General features: G+C 34.4%; 1 protein-coding gene across 4 annotated transcripts in view; it reads right to left on the bottom strand.

Annotated features, from left to right (window-relative positions):
• TET1 (tet methylcytosine dioxygenase 1) overlaps positions 1 to 15,448 on the bottom strand; it is a 116,548-nt gene that overhangs the window by 16,256 nt on the left and 84,844 nt on the right. For 3 of the 4 annotated variants that reach the window (XM_032491525.1, XM_032491523.1, XM_032491522.1), the window contains 4 exons: positions 7,486 to 7,697; positions 4,667 to 4,817; positions 4,231 to 4,317; positions 1,352 to 1,441 (listed from right to left, as the gene is read on the bottom strand). In XM_032491525.1, coding sequence (XP_032347416.1) covers positions 1,352 to 1,441; positions 4,231 to 4,317; positions 4,667 to 4,817; positions 7,486 to 7,697 — 540 coding nt within the window. The remainder of the gene's footprint in view (positions 1 to 1,351; positions 1,442 to 4,230; positions 4,318 to 4,666; positions 4,818 to 7,485; positions 7,698 to 15,448) is intronic. The other variant, XM_032491524.1, reaches the window with a different exon arrangement.

Here is a 15,448-nt window from a genome sequence, read left to right as displayed (position 1 = left end):
CACTTATTTTCAACTCTGTCTGATATTTGATTTGCAGTTATTTTCTCCCAATCTGTTGCTATCTTTTTACTTTCTTTAAAAAATGTGTTCCCTTTACCCCAGTTTTATTGAGATACTACTAACATGACGTATTTAAGCTGAAGTTGTACAGTGTGATGATTACATACATGTATGTATTACAAAATGATTAACACATTAAGGTTAGTTAACATCAGAATCTATTCACATAATTATGATTATTTTGTGTGTGCAGCTACAACACTTAAGATCTCTTTGATTATAGCCAAGCTGTGCATCAGATCCCCAGGTCTTACTGATCTTATACCTGGGAGTTTGTACACCTTGAGCAACATCTCCCCATTTATCTCACCACCCATTTACTTTCTTTTTTTGTTTGTTTGTTTTATGAGGGAGGAGTGATTAGGTTTATTTATTTATTTATATTTGGAGGAGGTACTGGGGATTGAACCCAGGACCTCATGCATGCTAAGCATGCACTCTACCACTTGAGCTATACCCTCCCCCTCCATCCACTTTCTTAATGATGTCTTTGAAACACAAAATTTTTACATTTTGATGACCTATTTTTTTCTTAATTTCATTTCTGGATTGTCTATTGCTAATGTATAGAAATACAACGATTTTTGCATATTGATTGCGTATCCTGAAACCTTGCTGAACTCACTTATTAGCTATAATAGATTTTTGTGTGTGCTTTGTGGGCGGGATGGGGGAGTGCAGATATGCAATTTCCACATACATTATCAAGCCATCAGCTGGTAGAGATTATTTCATCTCTTCTTTTAATCTGGATTTCATTTACTTGCCTAGTTACCCTGACTAGAACCTCCAATAAAGTATTTAATAGAGGTGGTGAGAGTAGACATTCTTGTCTTGTCATTAGGCAAAAAGCTTTTAATCGTTCATCATTATGATGTTGATCCAATCCCCTTCTATTGCTAGTTTGTTCGGTGTTTCCCTTAATTATGAAAGAGGGCTGAATTTTGTCAAGTGCCTTTTCCGCATCTATCGGGACAAGTGGTCTTTGTCATCTGTTCTGTTGATATGCTATAATACATTGCTTAATTTTCATGTGTTATATCTATCACGTACATCTGCCTTTATAAGTTATTTCTAGAAACAATCATAATTTTATCACTTTGGGAATTTAATTCAATTATCATAATAGGAAAACTTATTAAATAAGAGTAGATAATTTTTTAAACCTATCTGATGAAAATAGATCTACACTGAAATTCAAATGTGAAAAAAAATTTCTATCAATAATAATTTTGTCTAGCAATAAATTTCAACCATGTTTAAGAGTGCTGTGTAAGGTCCCAAAACATACCTGGTTGTGGTAAGCAACCGGAGCATACTGCTTATAAATTGGAGCTAATTCTGTAGCCAAACTCTGTAAATTATCTTCAAGATTTTTCTCCTATAGGAAAAGACAGTCCAAAAAAGTTGTTTCATAGTAACATGAATTATGAATTTATATAAGATATGAAAATGAACTATATACATCATTGCTGGTGTGTGGTTGATGCAAAATTCATACTTACCCTGATAAATGAGCTACCGTAGAAAATAATGTTTTTTTTTGTAAAAATCTAAACTATTATTGTCATGCTTGAATTTAGTCTTTTAAAATTAAAATTCTATGTTACCAGCTAATGAGAAATTTAAATGGTGTTAGAGGTAAGTTGCAAAACTGCTCATATTGCTAAAAATGAGAACTATATTTTATATTTATTCGACAGTACAGAGCACTTGAAGTAAATCAAGACAACTTCCCTGCTAGCAAGGGGAGCTATGGGAGAATCCTGACACAGTGCAAGTTTCTATAACAGATGGGAGAGCAACACACATAAGGTACATACTTTGTATCAGAGCCTGTGCTAAGAGCTTTAAATACAATAAGTAGGCAATGGGTTGTCTGAAACCAGTGTTTACTACATATTGGCTACAAATTGAGGAAGATCTAATGGAATTATGGAGAAGCCATAAAACCATATCAAGAATCTGGATTCTAATGACAGTAGAAACACTGACTTTTTCAAAGTAAAACTGTCGTGACAAGAGTATCAAAAATGTCACTGATGGCAGTATGAGGTACGAAGCAGAGAAAGGAGCCTTTGGCAACAATGGCTGGAAGACCACTGTGATAGTTTTTCAGAGATGATTATATACTAAATCAACGAACAGTCACATCAAGGGAAGGCAAATGAGAACTGACAGCAAGGCTGAAGGAGGGACTTAAGGTTTGAAGGCTTCCGCCTTATTGGAGATTTGGTGGATGCTAAGAACTCAGAAGGAAAACTTTCGTGTGGATCAGTTCACTACTGGTATGCAGCAGACTATTATAGAAGCCAAAGCCACACAGCAATGTACACGTGGGAGGTTAATTCTTGACTGCTTTTTACAAGCCTCAGTTTTGGCAACTGTAGAGTATCAGTGATAATCCTTTTGGTTTCTTACATTTATGTTGGTGCTTTCATTGAAAAAGAAATTCATATATATAGGGTCTATATCTGGATTGTTCCATTCATCTGCCTACTTAATGTATCTGTTACTTAATGTAACAATAAATATAGTCAGGGAAGTCAAAACCCTATTTTAAAAACACTTCCTAGCTATATTCAGACATTAATTATTCCATTTATTTGGGGAAAGCATCAGAATTATGAATTAAATACCTATTAAAAAGATTTTACTGTGTATTTTAACACTTGAAATAGTGAGTGGGATAATTGTGGCCAAAAAAAACTCTTGGCCAACTCCAATTCACAGAGCAACCAGAGAGATTTCTTTAAAAAAAAAAAAAAGAGCAAGTGTAATTAGATCACTCTCTGCCTTAAAATCCTTTAATGATCTTCCAAAATTCTTGACTTGTCTTACAAGGCTGCTGATGCACCTCACTCTCCCTTGCCTGCTGAGCTTCAGACTGGCCTTTTGTCAGTTCCTGAAATGAGCAATGCTTCTTCCTGTATTGTAAACACTACATAAATGTTACTCACTGTTAACAATAACCACAAACAAAAACTAATCTCACATGAATTATATAACAGTTCTATTATTCTAGAATAAACATTTAACCGTCATGTAGTATTATTATTTCTGTATACAAACAGCTTCATTGCATAGTTTTTTTTGAAAGAAAACAAACTGGTTGATTTTATGGGAGAATTGACATCTCATTATCAAGTGTTCTGACCTTCAGGTATTTTGTATGTCCCTTACTAAATTTTTATAGTTTAGTTTTCTCCCTAAAGGTCTGATAAATGCCTTGTTAGATTTCTTCTCAGGTACTTTATCTGCAAAAGAACTCTCTTTAGAGTCATCTCTTTGTTTTATTGCAATAGATCAGAACTCTAGAAAATACTAAATACTACATAATTTTGATTACCTCTTTAAAGGGATTATTGTCTATTTATTCTGAGCTTTCCAAAAGATGTTATATTCATTGTATTACAGATGTAGTTGGATTAATTCCTACTGTTTTATTTTGTTTTCTAATTATTCTGTAACCTAATGATTTTTAAACTACCTTTGCTGATTTATGAATGGATTTTTTTCTTTTTAAAGATTTTTTTTCCACAACTAGTTCAAAAGTTATAAATTCAATTTCTATACATTTAAAAAAATTTTAAACATACACTTTCTCCAATATGTTTCACTTACAATATCTAGAGCAGTGTTTTCCAAACTGTGGGTCATGACTCATTAGTGGGCCATGAAATCAGTTTAGTAGGTCACAACTAGCATTTAAAAAAGAAATGAAATTTTATAAAATATGTTTTACTGCATCATAGTGATTCTTAGCAATAACCGTATATAATATTAACTTTGAATGTTTTAATATTATCTTTATTACATATAATAAGGCTAAGTATTGTTTTGTGATAGTTTTATTTATTTACTTCAATATATATGTATATCTGTGTAGTTGTTTATAATATAAAATGTTTTTTACTCTTGGTCACAGCACAAAGTTTGAAAAACACTGATCTTGGAGTTAATCAGTATCTAAATCCTCCCCAATCCAAACAAAGCATAAAACATTACCGCACTTAGTTCCTGTAGGTGCCCCACCCCCTCCCACTGCCTACCCACCCCTGAATTGATATGAGTATGGAATTATACTTATAGGTTGTTATTTCAATTAAAAAATGTAAGTATTCAACTTATTTAAACTTAACAGTAAGGTTGACTAATTTCTTTGCTCACCATGGCCTCGTGTTCCGGACAGATTGGTTCCGGTTTCATATATCTTCTTTCTGGATTACGTCCTTTAGTAATTCTTTCATAGTAGTGCTGTGGGTAGTAAACTTTCTGAGTCTTTGAAATGTTGGCAAATTGCTTTATTTATTCCTCCTACTTTGGCTAGGGATAAAATTCTAGGTTCTTTTAACAATGATTCTCTTTGGGGTTAGGGGAGGAGGAGGAAAGAGCCAGGGACAATTGGAATTTGGGTTGATAGTTGAAGACTTTACCTACATTATTTAGAATTTTAAACTATTTACATATATATATATATCTATATATATAGTTACTAGTTTGTCACTATTTTTTAATATTTAATTTTTTTTACAATTTAAAAAAATTTTAAAGGAAATTACTTAGACATTCATTGTGAAATTCGTTAAGTAAAAAGGACACTTACGTGTAAGGGAGAACTTGGATCAATTCTAAATCTTCTAGGACTTGGGCTTCTACCAAATTTGCAGCCATTGAAATACATACTCCATGAACAGCCAAAAGAGAAGGAAGCTCCGCAAGTCTCCGGATCAGTTCCTTGACATGTGCAGGTACGACTGTAAGATGGTAATTGCAAGGGAATGAGCTGATAAATTAAAGCTGCCAAACAAGTAGAAAAATTAGCCATTTATTTATGTTGTTGAAATAATGAATAGGAAGGAGAGAAAAATGTAGTTTAACTATTGGCTCCAAGACCTCAAAGTCAACAACACCAATAATGGAACAAATTGACTTAAACCCTATTACTGTGACTTGACTGTAGTATTCTTGCCAGTAAAATTCCTGAGTTGAATTGAATCAGGGAGAAACAATTAGACTAACCAAAATTGAGCAACAGTCTACAAAATGAGCCTGTCCATTTCAAAAAAAGTCAATGCAATGAAAGACAAAGACAGACTGACTAAGATAAAAGAATTAAGAGACCAAAAGGTAAAAGAACTCAATTCATCAAGTGTGTGTGGAGGTAACCTATGAGGTATATTATTGGGAAATAAATGATATTTGCAAATGAACAGTGGGTTAGAGAATAGCATTCTATTAACGTTAAATTTCCTGGTTTTGATTATTAAACTGGTTATGTAAGAGAATGACTTCATTCTTAGAAAATACTCTGGGAGCTATTACTTAGGGGAAAAAGTCATAAAGTTTGCAATTATCTCACAAATAACCCAGAAAGAAAATATAGAAAATCAATAATGATAATAACACGTACATTTGTGTGTATGTGTGACCATGTGTATAATTGTAAATGTAATAGCTGTTAACAATAGGGGAATCTAAGTAAGGATATTTAAGAATTCACCGAAGTATTTTGCATCATTTCTGTAAGTATAAATTTCAAAAAACAGTGATATGCTGGATATATATTGAGTGAAATACAATAGAACTTATTTTATGGATTCTTGGGAAAAATAAAAAAGACAATACATGTATATACTTTATTATTGTACATCAACATAACAAAATAATTAGACATTTTAAAATGATGTATATATACTTGTTGACATTAGAAAGATAATAAAAATGTGATGAAACATTGATTTTAAGAACAAAGGAATGCTCTGGAAGGCATACAAATAATCCTGTGGGGGGGGGGTGGGTATAGCTCAGCTGTAAAAAAAAAAGTGCATGCCAAAAAAAAAAAAAAAAAAAAAAAAAAGTGCATGCCTAGCATGCACAAGGTCCTGGGTTCAATCCCCAGTACCTCTGTTAAAATAAATAAGTAAAAGTAAAAAAAAGTAAATAAATAAACTGAGTTATCTACTCCCCCAAACAAAAACCAATAAAAATAAAATATTAAAAAAAAGTCTCGTGTGGAGGTTAGAGAGGAGATGAAATATTTTGCTTATATTTTGTATAATGATACTTCTTTTGAAAAAAAAGAGAGTGAGACCTATGAGGAAAAATACACAAAACAGTCTTGAAGAATACGAAAGTAAAACTGAACAAATGGAAAGAAAAATCATGTTATGCGGAAGGGAAGGTTCAATATCATAATGATGTCAGCTCATTCTGAGTTAATTTAATGCAATCCCATTAACAATATCACTAAATTTATCTTAAAACTAGAAAAACTGATTATAAAGTTCATTTGAAAGCACAAAAGTAAAAGAATAACAAAGAAAGCTTTGAAAAAGAGCAAGAATGGTGAGCTAGCTTTTCCAAATACTGAAATATATTATTATGACCCTATAATTAAAAAATGTGGTACTAATACCTAAAAAGACAAGACAGTGATACAGAATTCATATACAAGAGAGGACTCCACTGCATATGTAATTTTTGTATAAAGTAGTATTTCAAAGCAAGGGGAAAAGAAGTACTCTTTAATAAGTAGTGTCAGGATAAATGGAAAAAAGCATAAATGGATTTCCTCTTCTCTCTTCTGCTCAGCATAAATTTTAAATGCCTCAGAGATTTATGTTTTAAAAATTCACCATTCAACAAATAATAAAAGAAAAATGGATGAGTTTTTCTATAACCTGTACATGAGAAAAATGTTCTTAAATATCACTCAAAATTCAGACATAAATAAAGGCAAAGATAGATATAATAAATCACATTAAAAGAAAACCTTTGCAAAATATGATGCAGCAAAAGTAAAAAGATAAACATCAAGGTGGCAAAAGCATTTAGAAATTATATCACAAAGGGTTAATAGCCCCAATATGTAAAAATAGAGAAAAAAATGAACAATCCTTTAGAAATATGGGCTAGAATAATTAACAGATGGCTGACCAAAAAACACAAAAACGGGCAAATGCTCTAAACAATATGAAAAAAACTCTTATAATATGAAAAATGCAAATTAAAGTAAATTGATGCCATTTATCCACTATTAAATGGGCGAAGACTCAAGCTTGACAACATATTCATTTGAAAACTGTAGGAAAACAAATATTCTCTTCCATTGCTAGAGGAAATGCAAAATAGAACAATTCCTTATGGAGGAGCTGTTCCTTTATGGAAAAATCCCTCTCCTCCAGACTCTAGTGAGAAGAATCAGATATCAAGGTGGGAAGAAAAGAATATTCTAAAGGAGAATAACCTAAAATGGTCTTAACTCACTGTGAAACCAAGTCTCTTTCTAAAGAAATGTTCACTCTTTTTAGTTGCACAATACCTAAAATTCTGTTCTCCCATCTAATATCCGTAGTTGGCAGTTAATTTAATATTCTATAATAACATGTGAATGGCAAAGCAGTACAAAACAGATTTGATTACCTTTCATTGAGAGTGCATCTTCGGTCTGTGGGATGACCATTGTACGACTTCAGATTACCGGTAAGCTCAGAGTACAATCTGTCAGCCATCGGGAGAGGGATGCCGTCCCATACCATGATGAGCACCACCATCACGGCTGTTGGACAGTGGTGGCCTGTACGCTGTCGGACGAGGCAAAGAACTTTCTCCTCGTCGCTGCTTCTTCTCAAAACCTGCAAAAGCAGAATGCATTCATTTATGGAAAATAAGAAACCTAAAGTCAAATGCAGTGGCTATTGCTTTTAAAAGTCTGTATCATTGCATTTTAGTTTTTAAAAAAATTACTATTTCTCAAAGGGTTGAAGCCTATAGGACCTTCAGTTGTCAGACTAGCTGCCTCCACACAACTCATCAAAGGTATCCAAGGTTACTTGACTGACAAACAACAGGCAGAACAGAAATCTGTGGAAACAGTCTGTGTTTTATTTCACTGTTGATCCAGTATTGCAAAACAGACAACAGAGGATCCCATGGAAAAGAGCCTAATTAACTGCTCTGCTCCTCCATTATTGCCACAACAGGACAAATCTACCTAAACGGGGAGAGCCAGGGATTCCTAACATTACAAATAAACTTGAGCACTGAAATTCAGTATCTGAAAAAAGTTATGGAGCTTTTCCATGGGTGAATGGTTTTACCATATAGAATAATTAATATATATATATAGCAATATTCCTGCAGTTCTTGTGATTTTTCCATGCTACCACAAAGATTTATCATACCCATCTTATCATAAGATTAACGTGGTCCAGCTGACATGGTGAATGCAAATTATAACAATTCACTTTGAATATTTATCCATTTATCTTACACTGCATCATACCAATGGGTTGCTTAAAAAGGCTTCCAAAATATTTAAAATATTGTCCAGTGGTCCTACTGTTTATCGTAAAAGATTACATTAAAATGTTGACACCATGTAAAATCATCCAACTATGTTTAAAACTCCCTCCACATGTCACAAATTTACAGAGCAGAGACACTTAACTGTACACAATCAGTAAATGATAAAACTGCTCACCCTTGTGACCAGAATGGGGCACCCAATAACAAAAAATTCCATTTTTGTTGCTAAAATAATATTACAAAAACTTGAGATGAAACTTCTTAAGATGTTAGTTACCCAATATCACTTTCTTCTGTCACTCCAGATGGTTAACAATCATTGCTACCCAGGCATCCCTTGAGTAGAGTTGGCTTTAGGACCTTCCCCCTAAACACAATTATTTATATTAAAATTTTTTTCTATATTTGTATGTCCTTTTACAGCCAAATAAGAATACATTTGCTTTCAAATATGCTCAAATGTAAAATGATATTGTATCAAACAAAATTACATCAGATAATTTTCATGTTGTTAAACCAACAATTAAGTTATCATGATCCAGTCTTTATATGGGAAATGCTAAAATGCTATTGTGTGTGTGCTTTTTCCAGATTTTCCAAATTTCCTTCAGTGAGTACTAGAAAATTAAGGAGATCTAGGTTCAGTAAGCTGCTTTAATTATTGTTACAACATGTATATCTATATCACCCAAAAATCCTATTTTAAATCCTAAATCCCAAAAATGATATTAATAGGTGGGTGGGGTCTTTGGGAGGTGATTAGGTCATGAGGGGGAAGGCCTCATGAGCAGAGTGTTTCTTTAAAGTAGACCCCACAGAGCTAACTCACCCCTTTAACCGTATGAAGATACAAAGAGAGGAGGGCCCCACCAACCATGATGGCACCCTGATCTAAACCCCAGAACTGTGAAAAATGTCTATTTTTTATAAGCCATCCAGTCCAGTATTTCCTCATAGTCTAAATGGAGTAAGACAAGTATTAAACCCATGTAAGACTTCTGAAAACTGTAAAAACATTATTGAAAGAAATTAGAGAAGACCAAATAAATGAAGAGATACCACATTCATGGAATAGTTGTTACTATAATGATGTCAATCTCCCCCAAATTGATTTCGAGATTTGATGCAAAATCTCAATCAAAGCCCTATCAGAGAAGGTTTTGTTTTGGGTGGAAATTAACAAACTTACTGTAAGGTTTATATGGAAATGCAAAGGACCAAGAAGTACCAAGAAAAGGAACAAAGACAGAGAAAGTGATTTAATATCAAAATCGACTCTTAAGCTAAGTAATATAGTCCAGCATTGGTGAAATGACAAATAAAGAGATCAGTGGAATAAAACAGAGTGCAGGAGATCCATATAAATAGGGTCACCTGACTTATGACACAGTTGACAATGCAGTGCAATGCCAAACGCAGTCTTTTCAAGAAACATTAGCCAACAGAAGATTAAGAAAGTATAAAGGCAAGTAATACAGTGGAAGACATATTTCCAACACAATTGACAAAATATTCTTCTCTGAAATATGTAAAGAACTTCTGCAAATGAGTAATAAAAACACAACAGAAAATTGGCCAAATAAAATTAAATAAGCTCAACAGAAGAGAATATCCAAACAGATGATCAGGATATGAAAATATGCTCACATTATTAGTTATCTAGTAAAGTTACAAAAAAAAATTAAAAGCACTACATATGTTGGTGGTTATAAAATGGTATAACTGCCATTGAAAACAGTATGAAGTTCCTCAAAAATTAAAAATAGAACTACCATTTGACCCATCAATCTTACTTCTAATATATATCCAAAAGAATTGAATGTAAGGGCTGAAACACATATTTGGATACCCATGTTCATTGCATCGCTATTTAAAGGTCACAAGGTGAAAGCAACACAAATGTCCATGAACAGATGAATGGATAAACAATGTGATATATGCCTACAATGGAATATTATTCAGACTTAAAAAGGAAGGCAATCTTGTCACATGCTACAACATGGATGAAACTTGAGGACATAACGCTAAGTAAGCCAGTCATGAAAAGACAAACGCTTTATGAGTTTACTTACACGAGATATCTAAGGTAGTCAAATTCACAGAAACATAAAGTAGAATGAATGGCATTAGGGGCTAGGTGATAGGAAAATAGGGAGTTATATAATTAAGGGAGTTTCAGATTTGCCAAATGAAAAAATGTTCCTGATATCTGTTTCACAATAACATGAATAAACACAATATTACTGAAATGTACACTTAAAAAATGATTAGAGGAGGGGAGGGTATAGCTCGAGTAGTAGAGTGCCTGCTTAGCATACACAAGGTCCAGCACCTCCTCTAAAAATAAACAAGTAAACCTAACTACCTCCCTCCCACCAAGAAAAAAAAAATTTTAATGGTTAAGGTGGTAAATTTTATATTATTTTTGTGTTATTTTACCACAATTTTAAAAAGGAGGAAACAAACCTCAAAAAAAAAAAAAAAAGCACCATACACCCAGGAATGTCTAAAATGAAAAAGAAAATGTCAAGTGTTAGTAAGAATGCAGAGCACCTGGAACACTAATACATTACTCATGAGAATGTAAAAAAAGATACTCACTTTGGAAAACTGTATATTAGTAACAGCCGAAGCGGTATGTAGGCATATCCCCACAATTTAGCAATTACATTTCTAGGTATATAAAAAACAGAAATGTATCCTTGTATTTCCCAAAGACAACACAACTATTCATAATTACCCCAAACTGATAACAACCCAAATAAATGTTAATCACCAGAAGAATGGCTCAGTAAAATTTAACTATTCATAATAGAACACTAACGAGCAGTGAGCTTGAGAATGACCTACAGTTACAAACAACATGGCTAAATCTCACAATCATAATGCTGTGAGAAAGAAGACAGATGCAGAATACATACTGCAAGACTGCATTTATATATAGTTAAAAGCAGGCAAAATTAATCAATAATGTTAGGAGGCAGGAGAGTCGTTAGTTGTAGGGAGTGGCTAGTGACTGGAAGAAAGGGCAAGTAATACTGAATGTTGGTTACACTTAAAGTGTGTACACTTCAGAAAAATTCTGCGACCTTAGGATTTCTGAAGTTTTCTGTACCTAAGTTACAGTAAAATAAAAAGTGTACAATAACCTAAATTTAAAACAAAAAAAACAGAAACTGCTTAGTCTTTATTGGCTCAGGACATTTTAGCAAGTTTCTTAACCTTTCTGTAGTAGCACAGACCTAAGATCTAATACATATTAGCCACTATTTTACATCTCTTTGCTTTATTACTGCATACTTGGCTCCTGAGCACAGAACTCGACTCATGGAGACTCTCATCAAATATTTGTTGAATGAATGGTTAAAAACCACAAATCCCAATGTGGTTATATTTTATGAAAACTTCAAAAACTACATGTTATACTAATAATAAGACAGAAACTCACATTTCAGGGACAGATGTAAATGATACAAATATCCCAAATTTAAAAGCTTTTGGCAAGAACCACATTATTTTGTACCTGGAACAATATAGCTGGAACCACATGACAGACTCGCTCTGAGTAAGTGGTATATCCAAACATCTGTGAATAATGTTCATGATTACTGTCCTGTCATCTTAAAATATTTATTCTTATACTGTTATGCAATTGATATATCCTATGAAACATCATATAGTCATTGTGCTAAAAACATACCCAAATTGAAAATGTTGGAATGAAGAATGTTCTAAATAAATGGCTTTTATAAATACTATCTTGTTTCTTCTTATCTGCTTTATTTAAATTTAAATATCTTAAAATTCACCCTTTTAATGTATGCAATTCAATGGTTATTAGTAAATTCAGATATAATTTTAGGACACTTCCATTCCCCCCGAAGAAATCCCAACAGCAGTCATGTCACATTTCTACCTTTTCTCAGCTACCATTACTCACCACTGCATGGATATACCACTTTATGTTTATCAATTCATTGGTTGTCATTTGGATTGTTGTCACCTACCCTATTATAAATGACGCTGCTATTCATGTAACAAGTTTTTATTTAGACATATATTTTCATTTCTCTTGGGTTTATACCTAGGAGTGGAATTGCTTGGCCATATGGTAATTATGGTGATCCTTTTAAGGAAATACCAGAATTTTCCAAAATGGAGGAATCATTTTACATTCCCACTAGGAATGGACAAGGGTTCCAACTTCTCTACATCCATGCCAACACTTTTTACTGTCTGTCCTTTCCTTATGTCCATTCTAGTGTGAAGTAGTATTTCTTGATGACTAATGATGTTGGAGAAGCCTGCCCCATCTGGTGGCAGGCGGAATCACTGCCTGCTTGTCAACGTAATCGTTATAAAAATAAATGTGAAAAAACAGCAACTTTTTACTGATCATGGAATTAAACTGACAGCAATTAAATATGTATAACCACCTGGCATGTCTCTTAAATTGCACTAAATGAATTCGGGAGCACTTGGTTTGGTCAGAGGCTGAGAGCCTGCAGGCACCTTTGGCTAGATCCCTGGCTGGAGGGTGCAGGAGCCTCCCTCCCTCATGGACATACCTTCCATTGATCAGAGAGTCCACTGGTACATAGTCCTTTCAGAGCAAACAGAGCCAAGGCTACAATGAAGAGGTTGATGCTGAGAAAGAGAACTACCAGGAGAAAACTTTTGTTGACAAGGACTGGGCAAGGGACTAAGTGGAATACTACCAGGTTACAAGGCTTGGATCTCTGGCTGGCTTCTTGAGTCTTCTGAGCTCCCGAGTGTTGGCTCTGTGGAAACGTTACCAGCTGTGGCTTCAGGATTGACCTGCTCCAGTGTCTGTGGCCTGACTGACCCAGGGTGGATACAGCAGGGTTTGGCCAAGTCTTTTTTTTTTTTTTTAAGTTTCTTTTTTTGAGGGGGGAGATAATTAGGTTTATTTATTTATTCATTTCAACTGAGGTACTGGGGATTGAACCCAGGACCTCGTGCATGCTAAGTGCACACTCTACCACTGCACTATACCCTCCCCTCTCTGGTTTGGCCAAGTCTTGAGGGATAAGGCCTCCACCTTGGAGACCAGGCTAATATGAGGTGTAGGTGCTGGTCCTTTTCTGGCAGCCAGTTCCTGTACCTTGGTGATGGTCACTGATGACGTGGACACAGAAGCCAAGTGATGGGGGTGGGGCCTGGGGTTGCGTTTGAGAGGGTGGGTGTGGGCCGACGTGCTGTGTCAGCCAGAGGGTGGGCCTTCTGTGGACAAGTTAAGTACTTGGGGGCTTGTAGGCATAGTGCTGACTGTGGAGCTGCCCAGTGTGTGCTCTGGAGGACTGTGTGCCCACAGGGCCATTTGCACTTACTGGGGATCTGAGCCATGTTGAAGTCACCGGCAACTTGCTCCCTATCGGCGCCTGCACGCTGGGTATTCAGGGAACTGGCTGGAGGGCAGATGCCCTGGGGTGGGAGACCTGGGTGTCCTGGAGGATATGAGGTCAAGGGTACCATTTGCAGTTGCTTCTACGCCTATCCCATTTTCCCTGCTGTGACTGAGTAGAGTTGGGCTCAGATACCAAAGTCTTTTTATTATTGATTGTCCTTTTATTATTGAGCTGAGTTATTTTTATAATCCATACACAAACCTCATCAGATATTTGATTAACAAATACTTCCCCTCATTCTTACTTTTCTGTAACCTTTCTTGATAGTCATTTGAAAATTTTGATGAATGCCAATTTGTCTTTTTCCCCCCTTGTGCTTTTGATGTTTTATTTAAGAAAAAAATCCAAGTTCCCACAGATCTACAGTTATGTGTCTAACAATTTCGTAGTTTTAGCTCTGACATTTGGATCGATGATCCACTTTGAGTTAATTTTCATATGCATTGTGGTAAGAATCCAACTCATTTTTTTTGTATGTTGATATCCCAGCACCTTTTGTTGAAAAGAGTATTCTTTTCCCAAGGAATAGTCATGGAATTCGTATTGAAAATCAATTGATCATAAATGTGAGGGTTTATTTTCTGACACTCAGTTCCACTGAGCCAAACTGAGTCTAGCCTTGTGTCAATATTACACTTTCTTGATTACAATAGCTTTGTAATACTTTTTTTAAAAAATTTTATTTCTCAATGGAGGTACTGGGGATTGAACCCAGGATATTGTGCATGCTAAGCATGTGCTCTACCACTGACCTACTCCATCCTCTGTAATACATTTTAAAATTAAGAAGTCAGTCTTCCACCTTTGCTCTTCTTTCTCAAGATGTTTTGGCTATTCTAACATGCTGTACTATTAAGTTAAGAATGGACACTCATACATTTAGAGATGATACTGAGAAAGTAAAGAACATCTTAAAACAAAATGATCAGTAATTGAAGATTGGCATGCTCTAAGAAATTATCCCCATACTTAATATATTTATTCCTGTGACCACTACACTCCAAAACTCAGTATCACAGAGAAAACTGAAGCAGGATTTCAACAACAGAAAATGTCAGTTTTATTAAGGAATGTATTCAATGTTAACTTTGCTGATTATAATATCTATTAAAAATTCATTGTATTGCTATCACTTAATATTTCTGCATTTCTCTCCTATGTTTAAATCCTACATTCTGCTATTTTAACTCAATTTATTATCAAAATCATTTGAACAAAAGTTCTGGGGAGCTATTAGAATGACGTCTAATTATACCTTCCTCCTATAATTTCTAGAGAAATAAACATCAAAAGCAAACATCAGGTAAAAAAAAAAAATACTGCTGCAACCCAATTTGGAGAAGGAAATGAAGACTTTATGCTCTCAATTTTGAAAAGTAGCTGATAATGAACAAAAAGTTTCAAAAGAGCCCAATTTGAGCCCCAATTTAAAGAGAAATCTTCTACGCAGAAGAGACTTCAAAATCCATGGGTAAAAATGTGCAATGGAAATGGAATAAAGCAATTAGGTGATGAGTTCCACTGAACTCTAAAATGAGGTATGTAAAATATATGGAAAGCAGAGCCCAAGAACCCATTACTATTAGCAGATTACATCTCCATTTGTCATAACTGATCCAACTGTTTACTTAATAGCAGTATATTTTATT

This window comes from Camelus ferus, chromosome 11 (genome assembly GCF_009834535.1).
Source record: "Camelus ferus isolate YT-003-E chromosome 11, BCGSAC_Cfer_1.0, whole genome shotgun sequence".
NCBI lineage: Eukaryota > Metazoa > Chordata > Mammalia > Artiodactyla > Camelidae > Camelus > Camelus ferus.
The sequence above is the reverse complement of the archived record's forward strand: the minus strand, read 5'-3'. Positions and strand labels throughout refer to the sequence as shown.